A 21371-nucleotide genomic window follows, 5' to 3' on the forward strand; every position below is an offset into this window, starting at 1 on the left:
AGAAGGGATTTGGAAATAGCGCCGTGATAGCGGTTATTTTCAGCGTCACATTCTATATGTAATTGATATATAGACTTTATTCTATTGTAGCTTTGCGAGGAGAATAAATTAGGTATACAGAACAGAAAGGTGATTTCTTGTGCCTGAAATAATACATGTAACCTTCACAAGAATAGTGCTCTTTTGGAGCGACTGACCGCCTACCCGAAACAATCGAATTCCTCATATCGAACCAATCATACGCAGAGCAGAGATCGTCCAGCCCGGGCAAGCTCAGAGCTTCCTGGGATGCAAGGTAAACAGCATTCGCGATTCTCTTCCTTTTTCCAGACCTGCCTCTTCAATTGAAGCGGCCAACGAGTCGAGAAAATGGAGGAAGATGACGATGATCTCTATGAGCCAGGCGACGCCGTTCCCGCTCAGACGCAAAATGGCACCACCCAACAGGCCTCGGACGCGCAGGACGGAGAGGAAGTCGAAGAGGTAGAGGTTGAGGTGGAGGATGATGATGTCCGTTCCCTACTATCATATATATACGGTATAGATGGCTGACAGCATGATAGGATGACTTCAACATCATAACTGAAGCTCCACCCGATGCACCGCCTCCAGAAGTGTGAGTATTCTCGACTCCTAGACATGCCTATCACGAGCTGACAAGAAACAGCGCACTCCCTCGCCATGCTAGTCTACGCAGTGAACCACCGCGCCCATCTTCGGTGGACTCTGTTGCAATTCCTAAAGCTCCGACACCATCCATCACACCAAAAGTCGAGACCCCTTCCCCCGCGATTTCGGCCGTCAAGCCTGCTGTGCCACAGAAACCGGGATCAGCCTATCCTCCCATTCATGCCTCGAATATCGATGTCCACGCGAACCCGATACACCCTGCTACAGGAAAGCCGATTACATCTACGGACATTGACGCAGACTTCCCCGGAGAAGATGACAAGCCGTGGAGACGGCCCGGGACAGACTTGACGGACTACTTCAACTACGGCTTTGACGAATTCACATGGGCTAGTTACTGCCTCAAGCAGCAGGAGCTGCGGAAAGAAGTTGGGGATCAACGGAAGCAGCTCGAGGACATGCAAGCTTTCCTCATGGGCGGCATCCCAGGACTGCCTGGGGCGCCTCCTGGAGCTCCAGGACCACAGCCAGGGCCTGCACCCCCAGGCATGCCAGGCCTCCCCGGGATGCCTGAAATGTCGCCCGATATGATGCAGGGAATGCTTGCCGGGATGATGTCTCAGGGCTTGGATCCGGCTTCTATGGATCCTATGTCGTTTATGCAGCATGCCCAAGCAATGATGGGTGGAAGCCAACCCGGTGCTGCTGGCGGCCAACCGGGTCCCGGTGGTTTTGGTGGTCAGTCTCAACCCCAAGGCTTTGGAGGTCAAGGAGGTGGCCAGCAGCAGATGGGTTACGGAGGCTACGACCAGCGAGGAGGCTTTGGTGGTGGCCGGGGAAGAGGTGGAGGTGGAAGAAGGTGGTAAGGAGAGACTCGATGATATGTATGTTATTATTTTTTCTGTGGTTACCTTCCGGTTGGAGGCATGTTCAGGTTGGGGAATGGATTACTTCGACGCTGGCGTTTAAAGCAAGGGAATCGGTCAGTCAGACCGTTCAAAAATGAAGGCATTCGACTTGGCTTTTCTTGAGTATTGAGCGATATTAAATCACGATATATTTAATCACGGAGTAGAATGGTAGTAGCTTATTGATTGTTCTTCCGGCGGGTGTAGAATCCGCAGCTGTAGATACCCACACTCGATCATTACGACTGTAGCTTTGGGCTTAATGGAGACACAGGGACAGAATCAAAAGCAACCACTGAGAGGAAAACTGTCCGCTTGATAAATACTATCTTTAACTAGAGTATAATAACTCGTTGATATGGTGTTTTGGAGATCCTTCAAGCCGCGCAGTACCCTCGGCATCTACATCCCGTGACCGGCAAGGCAGCTGTCGGCGTTGCTGAAGTCTTGGCATTCTGGAAATTTCTCGCGCTTCGGAAAAGCGACAAGTCTCGATCTTCTTCCCCCGGCTTGTTGTTCTTTTGCTGCGATTTACTTCTCTCAGATCCCACCTTCACCAACGCATCTTACTTTCTTCTCACCTATTCTTGTTCTTCTACCTACAGCTTCGCTGTTTTCTTAATTCACACCAGTCGCAATGGTATGTTTTCTTCCCCGGAATCATGCGGCGAGCTTTTGAGCTCCCAGTTCCGAGCTCTCCCAGCTGCTGTCAGAAAATTTGGCTGAGGCTGTCGCATCAACTCTGCCTGGGACTGAGTGCTAATACGAATTCTGCTTTCTTCTCCAGGCCCTCCGCAACATCAAGAACCTTGCTCCTCTCCTGGACCGTGTCCTCGTCCAGCGGATAAAGCCCGAGGCTAAGACTGCCTCTGGCATCATCTTGCCCGAGAGCAGCGTCAAGGAGATCAACGAGGCTAGCGTCCTCGCTGTTGGCCCCGGTGCTGTCGACAGGAATGGCAACAAGATCCCCGTGAGCGTTGCTCCTGGTGACAAGGTTCTCATCCCTCAGGTGAGTACCCTACTACGCGCTGGATGTTTTGCTCTAAACCAGTCACTGCGAATTTATAATTGCGGTGACTCAATTGGATATTCAGAGACGTATACTAACTGTTCTTTTTGCTATAGTTCGGTGGTAGCCCCGTTAAGGTCGGCGACGAGGAGTACCACCTCTTCCGGGACTCTGAGTATGTGACTTCCTATCATCCCATATCCTTTATTATCCATTCCGTGCACCACGACTAACAATTCCGCTTCTAGGATCCTTGCCAAGATCAGAGAGTAAATGAGTTACGTTTTTTTCTGCACACGCATCGCATTTTCTCTGTTCTCTACCGTATCGGCTGTCTCAATAGCCAATCGGTTCGAATGCATGTACCATACTATGTAATATCACGAGCGCCTCCGCCCTTCCCAGAAACCACGACTTAAAAAAACCCTATAACCCTCTGGAAGGTCTTTCGCGCGTCCAATCCCGCTTCGGGGTTCCGTGATCGCGATGACCTTTCCTCTCATATAATCTTATGTCCTCATGCATCTGTCATTCCATCGGAGCGTCGACGGGGTCCCCGATTTATGATTCGCCTTGGATGTATTATTCTTGAATGTGTGCTGTCGCCTTGGGCGTCTCGGCTGGTATAGAAATATCACAATCCAGGCATGAGAAATTCTCCTCTCTGCTTTCATCACACTTGTTCCGTACGATCTGCTATATCTATACTACCATTCGTACAAACCCTCTGTATTTGCCGGGCGTTGATCTGATCTTGATGAGCAGATCAGGATACATTGGAAAGCTCCAATAGATGACGTCCAACCACCGTCGCCATGCCGTAAAAAGAATTTACCCCGTAAATCGCCTCCAGCTTCTAATCCCATAGGACCTGAGCCCATCTGAGAAACCGTACTATAGACTACAACCCAGCACAGACCCGACCTCCTAATAGTTCCCGCCCGGATTCCGAACTACCGATACTTAGAATAGATAGTTGTTTCTCTGCTCAGGCTCCATCCCGGAACTGTTATTTAACTATTACTAGGTAATAATAATACCCTGCTGATCTCATCTCATCCTCTTCTCTTAGAGGAATTAGTTAGTTTCTTTCTTACTCAATATCGATTTCTGATCTGACAATGTACACTATGTGATTAGTTAAAGTGCTTAGATATTTGGATCTCCATAGGTCGTGAAGTGCTTGTCCGGACTCCGAACTCCTTATTCTAGTGGTAGATAGTGTAGGGCTTAAACTGCCTTAGTCTATGGCATGTGCTGTAGATCCCTGAGCGGTGATCTAGTAGGTTCTAGTTATAGTACTCCGTATGTAATTATTAATTAAAACATGTCTTAGCTCAGGTAATTACCACTAGATACGTAGTTAATTCAATTATTCGATTCCAGCTACCCACCTCTCGCACGAGGGGTGCCAGTGCTCGTGCTATTACAGGGACTAGGCCTTGTGGCTACTACTGGAGCTTATGAACGCTTTAGAGAGAGGAGATAGTTAACTACTAGTTAGTTTGCTGAGTTAGGTGAAGATCTTGGGTTTTATTTTGTTAGCTTTTCCCTTTTTTCTATTCTGGAATATACAATTCATTCTTGACGTTTCCACCCAAAAGTTAACACCAAACTGGTATAGTTATATATGAAAATGGAAAAATGTACAATGTTTTAGAAGTGAAACGTTCAGACGGATATTGATCTAGAATACTCTAGCTTAGCCAGAGTAGTCGATCACAACAGAAAGTCGAACAGGGCCACTGGCGATGTTGCCACCAATACCGCCCAAATCAGCATTAGCCTGAGTATAAGCGTTCGTGACCTGAGCAGCGCCGGGGGTGATGATGGAGCAGGCGGTGTCGGGAGCCTGGCAGATCTTCATGCCCTGGATGGTCTGGCCTGCAGCCTGGGCCTGGATGGCAGAGACATCGTAACCGGACCAGCCGTTGTTTCCACTGTTTCCGAAGTCGAATTCACCCCAGGTGGCGCTGTAGCCTCCGTTGCTGTCTGTGGGGATAGTGCCACCAGGGGCAGCAGCGAAGCCACCGTCGGTGTTCTCGTCGAAGGCAACGTACTTGGTCTCGCCGGGGCTCAGGGTGAGCTTCAGGGCTGAGTTGCCATACCAGCCGTTCAAGCCACCGTTGGGACCGATCTTGTTCCAGAACACAATGTCCCAGTCCTCGGTATTCTGACCGGTAATTTGGGCGACGTATTCGTATTGAGAGGCGTCGCTGGCAGACACCTCAATGATGTTGCTGCCCCAGGGGTTACCAACGTTGCCAACATAGTTGATACCGCTGCCGCTGGAGGCAGTCACGCCTCCGAAACCCTTGGTGGAGTAAGAACCGCTAGAGGGAGTGGACAGCCAGTCCGAAGAACCGGACGAAGAGGGAGATGAAGACGAAGACGAAGACGAAGCCGAGGACGAAGCAGAAGCTGTAGCTGTAGCTGTCGCCGTGGAGGAGGGCGAGTACTGGCGTCTCTCAAGCTCTCCGGCTTGGAGATGAGCATGGCGGCGGGCATGGCCGTGCAGACGGGCCATATTGCCCGTAACGAGGGCTGCAAGCAGCAGGATGTTCTTGATTTGCATCTTGGAGAAAGAATGTAGTTGGTTGTCTGAGTTTGGTAGTTCAAGGACAGCGCCGAAAGGCTGAAAGGAGTGACGGAAGAAATGAAAGGAAAAGAATGACCAGGAATCCCCAAGCAGAAAGGAGCGTCTGATGAGTATTGTTTGAATGAATAAAGGTAGGAAGAGAGAGTTGATAGATGGAGGGCTAAAGGACAGAAATGACCTTCCCTATATACCCGTTAAGCGAAGCTGCTGCAGCGCGCTGTTTGCCTCTGAATTCATTGTGTGCCGCCCCTTGAAATAACCCATGGTTTCTGTGATTATGGACCGTTCGTCCCTTGGCTCGCGCGCAGAGGGATCGAGACTAGTGGAACTGGAGATACGTCAACCAGGCGCTTCTGAGGCTGCCAGATTGGCGCGTTCCTGAGCGCTGGTCCGTGAGTCCGGCGGTTGACTTTGAGAGAAAGAAAATGCTTGCTTGATACCATTGGATCTAGAGGACGTGGAGAAAGTTACAATGCTCTTGTGATCTGGTTCTAGAACAGGAGAACGGATAATTGGCCGTTCACTGTTGCCATGCCTAGACGGACATCCATGGTTAGTTACTCCCGGATACATATCATTCGTGTACCATACTTCGGTACCTCCAGAGCCTTTGACAGGAACCGGTTCGGGAGGTCCAGTGTATTGGGAAATTGTAACTCTGTTGTTCATGGCATTAGCTGATTGAATGGCACAAACGAATGGTCTCTCCGGTCCAAGGGATTTCCTTTTGCCGCATACAGCCTCGAATCAGGCCTCGCATCGATTTATCTGCCACTTTCATCGTGTTTTTTTCTTAACGTTTGCTCGCCACACCTTGTCTATCAATCACATGACATGGTTCACAAGGAGGCATCCTTTTCCCTCGAGAGCAGAGAGAATCATCTAGATAGAATCTATAGCATGCGTATGTAGTCGTAGGCTGTCAACTTTTAGCGTGAGGTCTGGCCAGGTCGATCTCATAGCTGACGACTGCTTTTCATTTGACAAGCCACTGGACGTTAGAATCGAGCGCCCAGTGGGTCAGAAAATCGAAGATTGATTGAAGAACATGCTGAAAATTCAACAGGCCGGTCAGAACAAGTAGGGAAAGTTGTCCCGCAGCTTTCCGACAATCATCGCAGTGTTTTACACTCTGGCACACTCCCCTCTGTGGAAACAATAGGCTAGCAAAAAAATCTCATTCAATTCTCAATGCAAATTTTCTGTGCGCCAAAAGCTTGTATGTTGACAATAATGAGAAGGCGTTAAACTAGATCCCGTCCGGGTTCCTGGAAGTTGAAGGCCGTCGTGGGCGCCAAGACGCTACTTAAGCGAGGGCAGGAACAGGTAAAGGGCGAAGCAATCCATATTAATATTCCACTACTGGTTCGAAGTCTTAATGAATTACTATTATTCCTCGCATAAGTTATCCACAAACGGATGGTTGTTTCTCCCCGTTTCATTATTATTATTGCCCACGCGTCCACTCTCTGTGTATAGGACGCCATGTTGGTCATGAATCATGATGTGGACACTCCAATTATATCCCACGTCTCTATAGCTCACCTCAACTAATAATAGAAGCAAGTATGTAAGCAGTTATCCTAACCAACTACTGCAGTTAACTGACATGGAGGTTCATATCCATAAGTATACGACACTCCTCGTCAGATCCACGAATAAACTCGTTGCTGTATCTGCCTTGTCTGCTCTCGTTTCACTGGCATCATCTTATAATCTGCCATAATACCAGCTCCTCATATTAGATCATTTTGCATTTGGTTCTGGATTATCCCACAGAAAAGACAGACTGCCACCGTGACTAACTCTACGGCCAGTATCTATTTCCCTGGGTTTCTTCTTTATTTCATCTTTACTGGAGACTCTTCTCTCTATCCTCCCTACTCTAGAAATCTAACTGACGTTGATCTAAGATCTTTACGGAGTACTTCATAGGGCAGAGCCAAGCGACCGGACAGCTTTAGCCGCCGACGATCCAACGCCGATCCGATCCCACACAGAACGTCCACGGTCCAAGTCTCCAAGATCTCACAGACTTTCTGACAGTTCGTTTCAAGTCCGTAGATCTGTAGATCTGCAATTGATGCAATCTGCCAATGCAGGGTCCTTCCAATGACCGCCTTTGAAACATCTCTGCAGAACACCAAGCTTGGTCTTGCTTATCGCAGCACACAATGAACGCCTCGAGCGCGATCTGAAACGATACACAACTAACCTAACGACCAGGTGAACGAATCAGAGCTGCTATCGCACGCATTTAACTATGCCAAGGTCACTTGTCTGGAGGTTTGTTCTATGATCTGTGCGATTCCGGGATGGATCTCCAACCAACTGCCTTTTATCCCCCGTCATGGACCAGACGGGCGAGATCACGTTGCAACCGCCACTCAGTACTCCCGCGCAATCTAGGGGTCAACTCATGTGGGAAATGGAGATGCATAAGTGTCGTATTTAATCGGGGAGGTCGCCTTTTCCATCTTGATGGCTGGTCTTATCCTCTTCCCCGCGCGTGCTCTCGTTCTCTCCGCCATTATATTGCATCTATTGTCTTGCCTTGTGCTAGAAGCAGAGGCTTTTCGATTCCCTTTCCCTCTGCAGTCTGCTATATGTCACGAGATTGCTTCTTCTTCTCCCAGTGGTACTCTCCGTTCTTAGACCTCACTACATCCGACCGTTTCCAATCTATTACTTACTGTGAGATATCTAAATCAAGTCATTACTATTCCACAAAGCATCTCTACAGGACCCGTTCCTTTTTCCTTGCAGATCATGCACTACCAATCTACATATTAGAAATCATCTCGTCAAAATGCATTTCAATTCGGTAATTTCAGCAGTGCTAGCAGCCGCATCTATCATCCTACCGCTCGTGGGCGCCCACACCGTGATGACTACGATCTTCGTAGACGGCATCAACCAAGGCGATGGCGTCTGCATACGCATGAACAATGATGCCAAAACGGCCAATTTCTACATCAACCCCATCACCAGTCCTGATATTGCGTGCGGTATTCTATAAAATCACCCTTCATCACCTCCGACTTTCAACCGTATATTCCACACTTGACTAATTCGAGAATACCGCAGGTATCCAAGGCGAAATCGGCTGTTCTCGCGTCTGCCCTACCAAAGCCTCATCCACCCTGACCTTCTCATTCCGCGAAGAGCCATCGAATCCGAACTCCCCACCCCTAGACCCCAGCCACAAGGGCCCCGCAGCCGTATACATGAAGAAAGTCGCCTCCGCAACAGCCAGCAACAACGCCGCCGGCGATGGCTGGTTTAAGATCTGGGAGTCCGTATATGACGAAAGCGTACGAAAATGGGGCACGGAGAAAATGATCGATAACGATGGTCATATATCAGTTATTATTCCGTCGGATATCGAAGGTGGGTATTATCTGGTGCGGACGGAGCTTTTGGCTTTGCATGCGGCGAGTCAGGGAGATCCGCAGTTCTATGTTGGGTGTGCGCAATTGTTTGTTGTGTCGAATGGGACTGCTAGGCCTTCGACGGTGAGGATTGGAGAGGGGACTTATGATTTGAGTATGAAGGGTTTGACGTATAATATTTATGAGACGCCTTTGGCGCTGCCGTATCCGATGTATGGACCTGCGGTTTATGAGGCTGGAGATGATGAGGGTTCGGGGATGGATGCGTCTAGTCCTGGTGTCGTTTCGACTCCAACTGCTACTGCGCTCGCCTCGAGCGTCGTCGCAACTGGCGTTCCTGGGGACGAAAGGCGCGACGTCCTGGTCCAGACAGAAGGCCTCAAGCCTAAAAACTGTGTCTTCGTCAATGGTAACTGGTGCGGTTTGGAAGTCCCTGATTACAATGACCAGAATAGCTGTTGGGAGGTACGTCCTTGGGACACCACAACCCGGTTCCATTTCTATCTACTTGCCCCTTGGGTAAACTGACATCACCCAACCACAGGCCTCCGATAACTGCTGGCGCCAAAACGATGACTGCTGGAACAAAACCCAACCTACGGGCTTCAATAACTGTCAGATTTGGTCGGATCAGAAATGTAAAGTCATTCAGGGGCAATGCAAGGAGGATAACCCCACGGGTCCGCCGAATAAGGGGTTTGATTTCACGCCGAAATGGCCTTCGCTGAAGGGCTCGATGAAAGTATTTACGACGAGACGGCAATGGAGAATGGGGAAGTGGGTTGATTAGGCTATAAAAAAAAGACAAAAAAAAAGATGAATACATACAACAGCAGGGATTCGCTGGTGGTCACCCACCCAACTACTAACCTGCCGGCGTGTGGCTTAAGTACGGCTGAGCGGACGGGAAGCCCTGTTTTCCACACCCTATGGTCGTATGTGCTTGATTGGAACTGGACTATAATTATAAGCTCGAAACAAGTGGCTTGTTACTACTCCAGCAGGCAATAGCCAAAGGACACGATAGAACAAGCAGTCCCTCCTACACGAGTGTCTGGTGATGCGATGGTTATGATATAAATGGATGTATGATGTTACGATGATTACGGAAACCATGTGGTTCATGGTTCATGATTTGGAAAAGGGATTGGCTCTGTCCATGGTGCGTGTAAAGAGAAAGCCTTTTAGGTATGAATGATCTGGAATGAAGTTGTGAGCCTTGACTAGTTACTTCATGAATTCCATGTGGCAGACACCTGAACCAGGTCAAAAGTTAAGACACCATTCCTCAAGATGCCATTCTCTTTCGATTGCATGCTCAATCGCTTCGATTGCCCTCCTTCCAATTATCGTATCAAATAATTTCCTCCGTACATCAGGGTCCATTTCAATGAAAGTTGATAGCCCTCGAGACCTACAACGGTCTCCATTGACAGAACCAGGAAGGTCTGCACTTTCTGATGACTCCCGCCACTCTATAAAGTCTAGTACCGCTAACGCTGCAAAAGGATTCAAACCTGCTCGACGCAGGAATAGTTCCCAGGGCGTCTCTTCATGAATCGACTCGAAGCTCGGCTGGTATTTCGGTCGATTTATTGGAGTGGGTCCTATGTTTGTTTCGTTCAAATTCTTAAAAGAGTATGCGTGCTTGTTCGCGAGCGTGATTATCCATTCTAGGATAGCGTTCTGGACCGAAGGGACCACCAAGGGAATAATAGATGAGTAGTTTGACAGAGATGCGCAAAATGTCATCAAAGATTGCACTGAAAACAGGGTCTTTGGGTCCATTGTTAGTGTTGGTGATGTCGTGTTTAAACCCACAGTATTACTAGGGGCGTGACAGATAAGGACATATATATAGTCGTATCGGAGGGAGAGTCTTGCTATCCTTTCCCGAAGCGGAGAGTCGAAGGGCGGAAATCCATCAACGCTGGTGTGATGTTTGTGCCCAGGTAGATACAATTGAGTAGTCGCTTGTGGCGTCGTGAGGATGATACCTGTTGTTGGAGAGATGATGATATCTGCCTCCGGGAGAACCGTTGATGAATTTCTGTTAGGCGCATATGACTTCGAAGGCCCAGGGGCTTCGTAATCTCGGAACATTAAGGTTGGAGCAGGTGTAGAAGTTTCGAGAGACGTCACTATATGACGATGCGTCTTCAGTAGAGAAGTAGCTAACAAGAAAGTGAGGGAACGTGTAATTAGTGCTGTCGGTGGTGTATTAGGAAGAGTAATATTTAATTTGCCATGCGGCTTGTGGGATGTGCAATCTTCTTGAGGCTCTCTGGTCAGGTCAGAGCCAACCAGTGGGTTATTGGGCAAAGACGCAGCCGGAAAATAAGGACTCTGCTCTGTCTTTTGTCTCTTTGGGGTCACACCTCTGATTTTCATGAAACTGGAGAGAGATCCAAGGGCGGAAAACGCAGACAGAGATCCAACCACTTTAGGTCGGCCAGAATGGTCAGTTTTCTGTTCAGTACGTTTGCAAGGCTCCTGCGGCCCGACTTTCATAATTTTCTTTTTGCTCTTGGCTGGGATAGTACATTTCCTAAGAAATTTGCTGGGGCTTTCCTTGACATGGTCCTGGGCACAACTGATACGAGGAATTTTGTCAACGACTCCTCCCGCGATAAATTTTCTTGCAGTTATCGTTTCCATCGATGATAATTCTGTAACAGGATCCACGCAGTCATCAGTTGGGATATCATTATCCGTAATTATATTGTCAGATTGAAGACTGTCGCAGAATGATACACTCTCGCTGTCTGGCTCGGGCACACCTGGAAACACTGAACCCTCTGGCTCATGCAAGTTGGATTGGGCTATGTTTTCATTAACAAGTGATGTTGGTGGTGTATCAACATCTGCTGGGTCACTGGTTCCATTCATCTCTTGTTCAGGGAGAGGAGGAAAAGGATTCGATGAGGGAATCTTGCTCGCGCTATCTTCATCTAGAAACCGTTTCGTTGATGCTTCAAATGACTCAACCACATGAACCGAGAATCTGTCGAAATAATCATCTAACATCTCACCGGCCGTATTTGGTTCGCTTAGGGGATCGTCCAAGTGCGGATCCTGAATATAATGCTGCGCTGGAGGAGAAGAGTAGTCTGCTTCTTCATAGGTATGTTCCTCTGTCAGCGATGTGCGGGAAGAAAGCGGCCCAGAAGGGGTTTCTCGCATGCAGTTCGCATTGCCGTTCTCTCTGCCGTTGATATCAGTCAAGTGGTCATTGTATGCGTCAGGACTTTGTACAGCATGTTTCTGAATTTCTGTCGCCAGGACTTCGTTCTCTGGGTTCAATTCTTCAGTGGTGCCATGTTCTTCTATGTGCGACTCTTTGCCGGCATCCCCAATATTTGCTGTTGTCTTCGGACTCTGGAGTGATGGAACACTCGATACCAGTTGCGACGTTATGCATGGACCATAGTCAGTCCTCACAGGAATGATAATCGGCGATAGATCCCGCAAAGATCTTCCCTAACAACGAGAACCAAGTATGTTAACAAGTCTATATCCAAAGGCATGAAACATAAGCACATCCCACCTTGAATCCAAGTCCCTTTTCGACGGTTTCAATAATATACTCGTTATCAAGTCTCTTCACTCGTGTTGCCTTCTGCAGTAACTCCAAATCCTCTCTTGAACAATCCAGTCTTTCCGTAGAAACCTCCTTCCAGATCCTATCTGATAGATCAAAGTATTGTTTTGGAAAGACTAATCCTTCATCATGTTCGTCTTCCACCTCTTCACGGGGTAGCTGGAGTTGGACTGGGTCTAGAGCTATGCGTTCAGCTCGCACTGGTGAGGTACTCAAGTCGAAATTTCTCTTGACTAATGGAAGGTCTAGCTTCAGATTCCTAATACGGTGACGGTCTGGTAGGAAGGAGTTCCAATCAATGTCGATGGACTTTCTCGAGGCCGCTTGGATAACAGAAGAGAGGAATCGAGCCGCGTCCTTGGGGATCTCCAGTTTTTCGCTCCGGAGTTCTTGTTCTAAAGTGTAATGGAACTTCGAGAGGTCGATGATTGGAACGCCTGGTGGATCTGCGAGAGTATCATTGATGGATTCATGAGGCTGCGGGACCTGGTCAAGAGGATTGATGGATTGATGGTCGATGGCGATACCATGGAAACGAGCGTAATCCAGAAGAGCTGGCCCTCGGTAGTCGGCCATTTTAAGAGACTTCAATTGAGCAAATCATGGGCTTTAGAGCTGCATTAGTACGAACGATTGCGAGGAGAGATGCAGATGGAGGGAATAAAGTCCTCACGTGCTCTGCTGTGACATCGAGTTGACTATCGTTGGGGAACATCGTTATCTACGTTTTGAAACTTGAACAGAGTAAATCGGACTAAGCCATACTAAGCCATACTTATTAAATGGACTTAATGCTTTTCTAAACACCCAGCCTCACTGTATTTACTGTAGGCAAAGCGTACGACTCAGATCTCGTTATTCCTGACATCATGAAGATATATGGCCCAATATCGCTCTCAAATGAATATTTCAACTGAATTCATATTGAGAAAAATTACGTCGATAATGTGAACTTATGAAAGCGCTAAATCGTGACCTCATACCCAAACTCCAAGAGGGCCAGCCTCTTAATAACCTCACAATCTTACATTAGTCATTATAGTTGGACTGCCGTGCTCCGTTCTTGTCCACTGGGGGTATGTTGTACAGCGCAGCGAACTCCTCTTCCTGTGACTTCCCCTCAGGGTCGAGGTACGGCCGCTCAGCCTGAACAGCCACACGCACCGCATGACGACGGTGAGGAGCGAATCCGTAGGAAGCGGTATGAATCTGGATATGTCAGAAAAGCTCGAATCGGTATATAGATGTGCCAAACTTACAGTTGAGCGGTTGTCCCAGAATGCTACATCGTTCTTACCCCACTGGAAGCGCACGTGGATCTCCTGGGTAGTCGCTATGACTTCAGTGAGGTATCTGATGATAGCATCGCTCTCAGTCTTCGGGACACCAACGATCTTAGTTACGAAACCAGGGTTGAAGAAGAGTGCATTCCATCCGGTGACTGGATGGGTACGGATAAGAGGGTGTTCGGTCGTGACTGGATCACGACGAACCGTCCGGCCAAGAGCGCGTGTGTCGTTTGCCTGCATGTCTGCCGAGTGTAGGGCAGTCAGACCCTTCAGGTAAGTCTGCATGTGAGAAGAAAGAGCATCATAAGCGGCGTATTGAGAAGCCCAGAGAGTATCACCGCCACCTCCTCGGGGAGGTCCCGTAAGAAGCTTCAGTGAAGTATAAGAAGGAGGCTGGACCTCATATGTAACCTATGATGGATTAGCACACATGTACTGCTGATAATACATGTAAACATAAACATACATCCGTGTGCCACAAGAAGCTGGGCGTAAACAATGCGCGCTGATCGACAGAGTTGTCGCCAGTATAGACGACGTGAACATCTTCGAGCCCTTTTTTGCGAGGAACAGCAGTAGTAGCATGCTACATAAAGGATCAGTAATCTGGTAACAGTTAAAGAAAAAATAGGTCCAAGATACCTTGTGCAAACTCCCAAAGTAACGACCAAGTTCACGCTGTGCGTCAATGTCCAAGTCATCTTGGCCACGGAAAAAGACCACACCACGGTGTGAGATCAGCCGGGCCAAATCATTCTTCTGGGCGTCTGTCAATCTCGCAAGATTCACCCCGTGGACCTCAGTTCCCAGCTTGGGAGTATAGTCGAAGATATCAGTTGCGGAACTGAGAAGGTTGCTGAAACTGGGGTCTCCCAAAAGACCCTTGTCTGTGTAGGGAATTTCACCCAAAGGCTCCCAGTGGAGGTCAGGAAAGGAAGGGAGAAGGTCTTCATGGGCATAGTTATCATGCTTCTCGACTGGCGTGCGTCCCGGTGTGTACTGTAGCTTATTTCCATTCACACCTGCTTTCTTCGTGATAATGGGGTGGTCGACTCCAGAAGAGGCAACGACGGGTTCCTCGAGCGACGGCGCCATTGTGATCTTAAGCAATACTCAATTGCTGCAGTAGTACCTGTGCCTGACAGATATTGATGCCAATGGTAACAATAGGGTTTTTGTTATTGCACAAGAAACACAGATACCGACGGTGCCAACGCTTCTTATATCGCGACTACAAAGATTGATAGCCCCCGAAAGTACTGTACAATGCCAGGAGAACCGAGAAGCGGTGACTCAGCTGACGCGCCATTATGGATTCTAAACATCATGGAGATGGCGCAATCGCTGGAGGATATCACAAAATCAAAAAAAGCAAAGAGAACGTGCGCCTCTTACAAGACTTGATAGAAACTGGACGGATCCTGCGGGATGAGTCCCCCACATAGTACTGAACCAACGATAAAATAATACCCATCTGTCGAGATTCCAGTTGTGGCAAGTCAAGTCAGAGGCCAGTTTTGAGACGTTGGTGTAGCATCACGCCATCTTGCTAAGTCAGACAGTCGAAGAGCGCAATAGGGGCTGACGTGGCACAGAAAAGCGATACTTTAATAGAATGCTTGACCGCTTCTGTCCCAGCGTCATGGACTCGGACACCGACATCCAGGGGCAGAAGATGGATTGTTGATCAAGAGCGTGCGGCTCGTTCCAGGTCTCAGACTGCTGACGTTGATCTCGGGCGGTCGTCGGGGGCCAAGATCTTAAGATTGGCGGACGCGGGTAGATAGTTAGATGTCGCGCTCATGCAAGCCCGATCCGGGGTTGCAGCCGCTGATAACGCAACTTCGCCTGATTATTGCGTATCAACCGTCGCCCCTCGCCCTACAGCCTCATGGCCACGGGGGCCAGTTTTTCCGTTATCATTCGACTGACTAGCAGCTACTATGTTCTTTTGACCTTATGGAAACGTAGGTTAAATTGCAACAGACTGCTCAAAGATCGATGGACGGAGCATCAATGTGAGAATCATTCCATCTAACTCCAGACTGCCATCCCGAAGTGCTTAGCGAGACCGTGCCAGACAAACCATACTGTAATACCACCGCATAAAACGTCATTAATACTGTACACGAAGGGGAATCTCATCCTTGTAGCCCATCACTCATTGTTATTAATAGCACACGCCTAGCCGAGTCGTCCTCCAAGAGCTGGCGGCCCCAGAACTAATTCCTGGACTTCTTCTTTAGCACTACCCAACCTACTTGCAACGCCAAAGATACCAGCCTCCACATCTCCAAGGACTGCAGCAAGATCGTTGAGAGCGGTCTTGGATCCAGCACCTCCTGCAGCTCCTTCACGGCTGCGCGACGACACGAACTCGTTGATCTGTCGCTGAAGCGTGAGCTCCACGCCGTAAAGGTGGTCTTCGATCTCCTTGATATTGCGTTTGTAGGTGTCGAGGACGGAGCTCATTTCGTCGGACCGCTGAGAGAAGTAATCGACAAGATTGACTGGCACACCGTTCACGGATTCCGCAGTGGAAGGATCGGCTTCCACATCATCCGGCAGGGCGAGTGTACTCTTACGGTTTCTAAGCGTGGTTCGCAGCGACTGTCGTTCTGACAACTGCTGATCTGGGGCAGACCACCAACCCGAACCGGTGGCGGGCTGATATTGCATGGGGAGCTTAAGAGTATCAATCGCACGGAATGCCACTTGGGCCTCAGCAGCATCGCGGGAAACCAGCTTGCGAACATGGTCAATGTCGCTGGCATCATTTTCTAGAGCATGCTGCATCGTGTCAAGCTTTCCCTGCACGAATTCAACATCATTTGGAATTGTCGACCCTTGGTTGGCAATGGTTGGAAGAAGATCTGAAACCTCATTGCACATATGGATCTGGTTAAGAATAAACGTGTCAATGGTTTCGATCTGTTTCTTCAGCTCGTCCGCACAGCTTTCGAACTTCGTAGTCGGTAGCAGATTGCTGACGTCGACCTTCACGCCCGGAACGACGGTGCCAGTGGCGGGAGTCTGTTGTTGAGGTTGTTGCTGCATCCCAGTATTCTGACCCCCAAACAGAGACAATGTAGGCTTTTGCTGTTGTTGCTGCTGAGTAGTGCTCTGGTTGCCGCCACTGTTATCGAGCAGGTTCTGTTAGTTTGGCCAATCCAAGCATAATGAGGCTTGACAATCACTTACAAAAGTCCCCCTCCAGTTGTCGTGCTTCCAAGGCCTCCAAAAAGCGGCTTCGACTGAGTCTGTGTCGTAGATGTATTGCCCGTATTGCCGAATAAGCCGCCTCCCGTAGTACCGCTTTGAGTGGTGCTGGTATTGGTGCCCAGGCCGGAGAACAAACCTCCAGGCTTCGCTTGCGCTGTAGATGAGAGGGAACCTCCAAAAAGACCGCCTCCAGCACTCGTTGTCGCCGTGCCACTTTGTTGTTGTGCACCACTTGTATTGCCCGAGCCAAGGCCAGAGAACATATTCTGTCCGCTCTGGGGTTGCGATGTCGTTGCACTTCCCAAGTTGCCAAACAATCCGCCGCTAGGCTTTTGCTGAGTAGCTGAATTGCCTCCCAAGTTGCCGAATAGACCACCGCCGGTAGTACTGGTATTCGCGGGCGTAGTCGCAGATGTCGTCTGAGTATTGGCACCACCACTATCCGAGTTGAATATCTGCATTAGCTTCTTCATGTCCCGCTCCATTTCATCTTCTTCCTTCTCCGCTTTCCTCTTCTGGGCCTGATCCCTCCATTTTGAAAGAAGTGATTTCCCCATGACTGCTGTTGGGCATCCCGACCCAGAGTCGTGAAAAGCAATGCAATTTTGCAGAGCGAGAATCGATTGGAAATGGCATCATGACGAGAACGATCGAGGAACACGAGAGGAAAACCAAAGGAAAGGAGCTCAATGGGTCTGGCTGGCGCAGGGTCAAAGTGAATGAATGGGGTTACTTACAATAGTGAGTTGGCCGACCCGGTGTTGATGGTCAATCCTCCAGCCGCTGGAGCAGACGTCTTTGCTGAAAACATGGTGTGACTGATGGCTGCGCAACACAAAAAATAGAGACAAAGACAGCGCTGGCTCGTGAATGCTGGGATCCGCCCCTTGCGTCGAGAATCAAACGGACTCGCACGCTGAACTGAGTGATGCTGCGTATCGGAAAACAAAAGCTGGGAGCTACGCGGAGTCTAGTGTCGTCGGGGAAAGATTTGCCGCTCCGATCTCCAAGTACTTACAGTGCGCCAAGAGCGGAGATCTTATCACCGCGAGCAACCGCAACATCTACACGGGCTTTCGGTTGTTAAGGGTTCTTCACTTCGCTGTGTTCGCTCAAGATCTAATGCAAAAGGGTCTCAGAGACAGCGTAGAGTGCTCCAAAGATCAAGAATTTGGTCTACATTTGAGCTAGCATTTGGTCAGCTGTAGTCTGTTCTTGCTTTTTAAGAGGCTCATGGATCTATGAAGAACGCTGTACTAGATCCTCATTTCAAAGGAGGACGGAATATGCTTCGTGTTATCCTGTACTCCATAGAGCCTACGCAAGCCAGGATACCCGATAATATTCTTTAAACACATGTATGCGCAAAGCTTGTCTGCTACTACATACAAAGAAGCTTTGTTGAACTCAGGGTGGTGGAATAGCGTGCTGCATTGCGAACTGGGCCAGCCACTATGAGTGACGATGGTGGCTTTTCGTGGAAGCCAACCTGTATAGCTTCTACATCACAGTCTTCCGAGACGCTACAGAATGCCTCTGGTCTAAGCACAGAGACGGTCACAGGATCTGAAAAGATACCTGGTGGTTATCGACAATCTGCGAACTACTTCAAAAGCGCAGACTGGTAAGTTCGATTCTCATTCTGAAATGCTGATAAGAAGACTACTCTGACTAGAGCTCTCATATAGGTCCCCTGATGGCACGACGATTATAACGAACTCTGCAGATAACCATGCCCGGACTTACATCCTGTCAGTATTCCTTTCTGCCTTGTGACCATGCAGTGGACTGACTGGTGCCAGACCCCCTGATCTCCTAGAGGAAAGAGAGACACCACATGAATTGTCAGCATATTCCACATTGCCATCAGCTGAACCGATATACGCGACAGCGATCTATCCCTATTACTCCCTACAAGATCCGTCGACGACTCTCTTCCTTTCATCAGTCCGTGACCATCCGATCCGATTAACATCGGCCCTGGCACCCACTACAGTGGCAACGTATTCCTTGATCAACCCTACAACAGAAGCCTTCATCACTCCGCATTCGATTCTCTATCCACCTACTCTTGGTGGAACCCACTTCCTTACAGGCTCCGATAGTCTGATATGTCTCTTCGATGTTTCTCGTCCTGGTACTGATGGTCCGGTCTCCATGATGCCAACGATTCCAAGTAAGAGAAAGCAGATTGTTGGGGGCGGTATTGGTATGAAAGGAATTGTCTCTGCATTAGCCATCAATCCTAGTGGTGATGGCATCCTGGCTGCGGGGACTTTCACGAGACAGCTTGCACTCTACAGCTCGAATGGGAGTGGTGAGCTAATCGGTACTTTCAGTGTCGCGAGAACCGAAGCAGACCGCCACATAAAGGGGAAGGGGATCACGCAGCTTCTGTGGAGTCCATGTGGTAGGTATCTTTACGTTGTTGAGCGGAAAAGCCACGGTATTCTCATGTACGACATACGGGTTACGGGCCAACTTCTTGGATGGCTGCAGGGACGCAAAGCGTTCACTAATCAGCGCTTAAAGGTGGATGTTGTGGCTGCCGGTCCCGAGGGTTCTCACGAGATATGGGCAGGAGGCACCGATGGCTTCATGAGGACATGGCGAAATCCATCTGATACTATCGGAGCTAAGGATCCTGATTGGGAATGGAAGGTCCACGAAGGCACGTCCATTTCACCGCAAGCTTCTACGGAAATCGGTACTGATGATAAATCCTAGATTCGGTCAGCACTACTATCCTACACCCTTCCGGAAGTATCGTGGCAACCTGCTCTGGGCAAAAGCCTGATGCAGACTATCGCTCAGTTGATAGGGAAAGCGACGGCTCTTCCCTCACGGTTGGGGATAACAGTTTGAGGATATGGGCCTTATGAGAACCATAGACATTATACTTGTTTGAAGAGGGTATAGAAGTGTCATTGTTCCTTATCGCCGGCATGGCTGGAGAGACATGAAAGGCAGGGAGACACGGTATCCCACCCCTGATGCTTTAAGGAAGGCATATCTTCGTATTCCATGCACATGCTCCGCCGCTACAGATAACCTTCTCCGCCAACGTCTCAACAGGACAATCGATTCTTGGTTAGCCTGCACCGGTCTTCACACCAGAGACTATAGGCCGGGATGTTGCATCCATCTCCATATCCATCATTCGACTTTCGGGAACTTCTCCAGTCGCGTGCCACTGGTATCGCTCGTAAGCTGAACGCCACTACCTCAGAGTCAGCTCCTGAACAGGTTGTGTGAGGATATTCAAACAACAGGCTATACTATGCTACTCACCCGCTCCCACCATGCCATACTTCATCATGAGGTTGAGCCAAGACTGGGATCATCTGGCGCTTCTGGACCGTAAGGGCCTTGTTTCCGTTCCCAAGGGGCCATGGCAGCGAAAGATGCTGGCCAGGAGGTAGCTTTACTTCGATATGATGTGGACATTTGGAAACCGTCTTGTTTCCCGTGGGATCCTTGAGGACTTTCTGGTGTACAGAGATAGGATTCGCCCAAGTCGTGCATGTTATCATGGACAGAAGAAAGGGAGCGAGGCATAGAAGTTGGCAATGCATCTTCGTAGGATTGACAAGCTCTGATCACCGAGAGCTGCGATTGCAACGTTCCGCGGTAGCGAATAGAGAGGAATAACGATAGTTCTTCGCAGAAGAGACTGTGATACGATGGCTTTATCGATTAACGAGCGTACGTGACGGATCTTGCACGTAGGATTAATGAATATCTCTCAATGCAAGCTGGACACGAGAGGCAAATGAGTAGAATCTTTCTGTGTTCAGTTGCCTCCAAGGTCGTTCTCCTGGTATCACGGGTCCGGGAAGGAACACCACGATCTCACGACTCTGCTGGGGACTAATATGGAAGGTGCGTGGCTACATGCTGCTAGCCGGGACAGTCTCCAGTGTACAGAGATACGACGATAGAGAATTGACTAAATTAACGTGTTTCTGCTCTCCACTGTAATGTGCCAGAGGGGAGCAGTAACGTCGATCATCGAGTATTCAGAAGCTATGTCAGCATCAAAAGATCAGTAGACCCTGCAACCCTCTGCATATCCTCTGCAGGGATCTAACTAATTGGAGCAGTCGCACGTGCATTTATTCTCCGTGGCATTTTGGCTACATCTCCACAATCAGGATAGAATCGACAATACGCCTGGACCCTGTACGAAAGACGCATAGAACAATAGTATTATCTACCGCTAGCTAAAGGGTCATTTATATATTTCTTCATCTAGTTTATCATCTCCTTTGATAGGAACAGCAGCGAGACGTTCCCAAGCCTCCGCTTAGAAATTGTGCTAGGAACCAAAGTGGTTAAATGTTCAGACCGTCGATTTCACCCTGCCAAGCTAGCCAAATAATATACAGGATAAATTCTAATATTCTCCAACAAGAAGCGGACTTGTCATTGCAAAATCTGATAACTCTACTCTGTACAGAGGTAGCACGTATGTACATCCTTCTCACCCGTCAAAGGCTGCTATTCGGAATCATTACGACTTTCCACATCTCGCAGGGAAAAAAAAAAAAAAAAAACGAACAGCCCCGTAGGATAGGAAGAGAGTTGATCTCGCCAAAGACTCAGTAATCAAAGAACTCATCTCCTGGACACACTGGCTTTAGATCCTTGGCGTACATAGCGTACAAATACCTAGTATATGACCCAACCAATCATCTGCTTTCAAGACCGACGACATGTCT

The 21371-nt window shown here is 48.8% G+C and overlaps 8 protein-coding genes across 8 annotated transcripts; 4 read left to right on the forward strand and 4 right to left on the reverse strand.

The window, feature by feature from the left end:
• The first annotated feature begins 233 nt into the window (after positions 1-233).
• On the forward strand, positions 234-1719 carry C8Q69DRAFT_423083 (Fip1 motif-domain-containing protein). The gene is made up of 3 exons (XM_028628403.1): positions 234-510; positions 564-616; positions 668-1719. The coding sequence occupies exons 1-3, from the start codon at positions 370-372 to the stop codon at positions 1494-1496; spliced, it is 1023 nt and encodes a 340-aa protein (XP_028481689.1). The 5' UTR covers positions 234-369; the 3' UTR covers positions 1497-1719.
• Positions 1720-2175: 456 nt separating this feature from the next.
• C8Q69DRAFT_447738 (putative chaperonin) lies at positions 2176-2820 on the forward strand (the record flags this gene model as incomplete). The annotated part of the gene is made up of 4 exons (XM_028629231.1): positions 2176-2178; positions 2326-2547; positions 2664-2722; positions 2796-2820. The coding sequence occupies 4 exons, from the start codon at positions 2176-2178 to the stop codon at positions 2818-2820; spliced, it is 309 nt and encodes a 102-aa protein (XP_028481690.1).
• A 1214-nt stretch (positions 2821-4034) lies between these two features.
• Positions 4035-5444, reverse strand: C8Q69DRAFT_101770 (allergen Asp F4). Its single transcript, XM_028625018.1, has one exon. The coding sequence runs from the start codon at positions 5120-5122 to the stop codon at positions 4250-4252; it is 873 nt and encodes a 290-aa protein (XP_028481691.1). The 5' UTR covers positions 5123-5444; the 3' UTR covers positions 4035-4249.
• Positions 5445-7955: 2511 nt separating this feature from the next.
• On the forward strand, positions 7956-9328 carry C8Q69DRAFT_447740 (putative endoglucanase; the record flags this gene model as incomplete). The annotated part of the gene is made up of 3 exons (XM_028629232.1): positions 7956-8154; positions 8234-9003; positions 9083-9328. The coding sequence occupies 3 exons, from the start codon at positions 7956-7958 to the stop codon at positions 9326-9328; spliced, it is 1215 nt and encodes a 404-aa protein (XP_028481692.1).
• Positions 9329-9676: 348 nt separating this feature from the next.
• On the reverse strand, positions 9677-12884 carry C8Q69DRAFT_101810 (hypothetical protein). Its single transcript, XM_028625019.1, has 2 exons — positions 12086-12884; positions 9677-12018 (listed from the first exon to the last, which is right to left on the reverse strand). Exons 1-2 carry the CDS (start codon positions 12713-12715, stop codon positions 9805-9807), a joined length of 2844 nt encoding a protein of 947 aa, XP_028481693.1. The 5' UTR covers positions 12716-12884; the 3' UTR covers positions 9677-9804.
• Positions 12885-13168: 284 nt separating this feature from the next.
• On the reverse strand, positions 13169-14523 carry C8Q69DRAFT_408189 (alpha-ketoglutarate-dependent taurine dioxygenase; the record flags this gene model as incomplete). Its single annotated transcript, XM_028628186.1, has 4 exons — positions 13169-13348; positions 13399-13839; positions 13895-14014; positions 14071-14523. 4 exons carry the CDS (start codon positions 14521-14523, stop codon positions 13169-13171), a joined length of 1194 nt encoding a protein of 397 aa, XP_028481694.1.
• A 1089-nt stretch (positions 14524-15612) lies between these two features.
• On the reverse strand, positions 15613-17461 carry C8Q69DRAFT_447743 (hypothetical protein; the record flags this gene model as incomplete). The annotated part of the gene is made up of 3 exons (XM_028629233.1): positions 15613-16564; positions 16630-17178; positions 17388-17461. 3 exons carry the CDS (start codon positions 17459-17461, stop codon positions 15613-15615), a joined length of 1575 nt encoding a protein of 524 aa, XP_028481695.1.
• Positions 17462-17973: 512 nt separating this feature from the next.
• On the forward strand, positions 17974-19735 carry C8Q69DRAFT_101880 (WD40-repeat-containing domain protein). The gene is made up of 4 exons (XM_028625020.1): positions 17974-18274; positions 18339-18401; positions 18453-19321; positions 19378-19735. Exons 1-4 carry the CDS (start codon positions 18105-18107, stop codon positions 19530-19532), a joined length of 1257 nt encoding a protein of 418 aa, XP_028481696.1. The 5' UTR covers positions 17974-18104; the 3' UTR covers positions 19533-19735.
• Positions 19736-21371: the final 1636 nt, after the last annotated feature.

This window comes from Paecilomyces variotii, assembly GCF_004022145.1.
Source record: "Paecilomyces variotii strain CBS 101075 chromosome Unknown C8Q69scaffold_14, whole genome shotgun sequence".
NCBI lineage: Eukaryota > Fungi > Ascomycota > Eurotiomycetes > Eurotiales > Thermoascaceae > Paecilomyces > Paecilomyces variotii.

Bases quoted from the DNA above. Each gene is read 5' to 3' on its own strand.
- C8Q69DRAFT_101770 (XM_028625018.1), bottom strand. From the start codon at position 5,122: ATGCAAATCAAGAACATCCTGCTGCTTGCAGCCCTCGTTACGGGCAAT.
- C8Q69DRAFT_101880 (XM_028625020.1), top strand. From the start codon at position 18,105: ATGAGTGACGATGGTGGCTTTTCGTGGAAGCCAACCTGTATAGCTTCT. The intron at 18,275-18,338 runs GTAAGTTCGATT...GCTCTCATATAG, and splicing joins TACTTCAAAAGCGCAGACTG to GTCCCCTGATGGCACGACGA. The intron at 18,402-18,452 runs GTCAGTATTCCT...GACTGGTGCCAG, and splicing joins CATGCCCGGACTTACATCCT to ACCCCCTGATCTCCTAGAGG.
- C8Q69DRAFT_423083 (XM_028628403.1), top strand. From the start codon at position 370: ATGGAGGAAGATGACGATGATCTCTATGAGCCAGGCGACGCCGTTCCC. The intron at 511-563 runs GTCCGTTCCCTA...ACAGCATGATAG, and splicing joins TTGAGGTGGAGGATGATGAT to GATGACTTCAACATCATAAC. The intron at 617-667 runs GTGAGTATTCTC...GACAAGAAACAG, and splicing joins GATGCACCGCCTCCAGAAGT to CGCACTCCCTCGCCATGCTA.
- C8Q69DRAFT_101810 (XM_028625019.1), bottom strand. From the start codon at position 12,715: ATGGCCGACTACCGAGGGCCAGCTCTTCTGGATTACGCTCGTTTCCAT. The intron at 12,019-12,085 runs GTGGGATGTGCT...TCTCGTTGTTAG, and splicing joins AAAAGGGACTTGGATTCAAG to GGAAGATCTTTGCGGGATCT.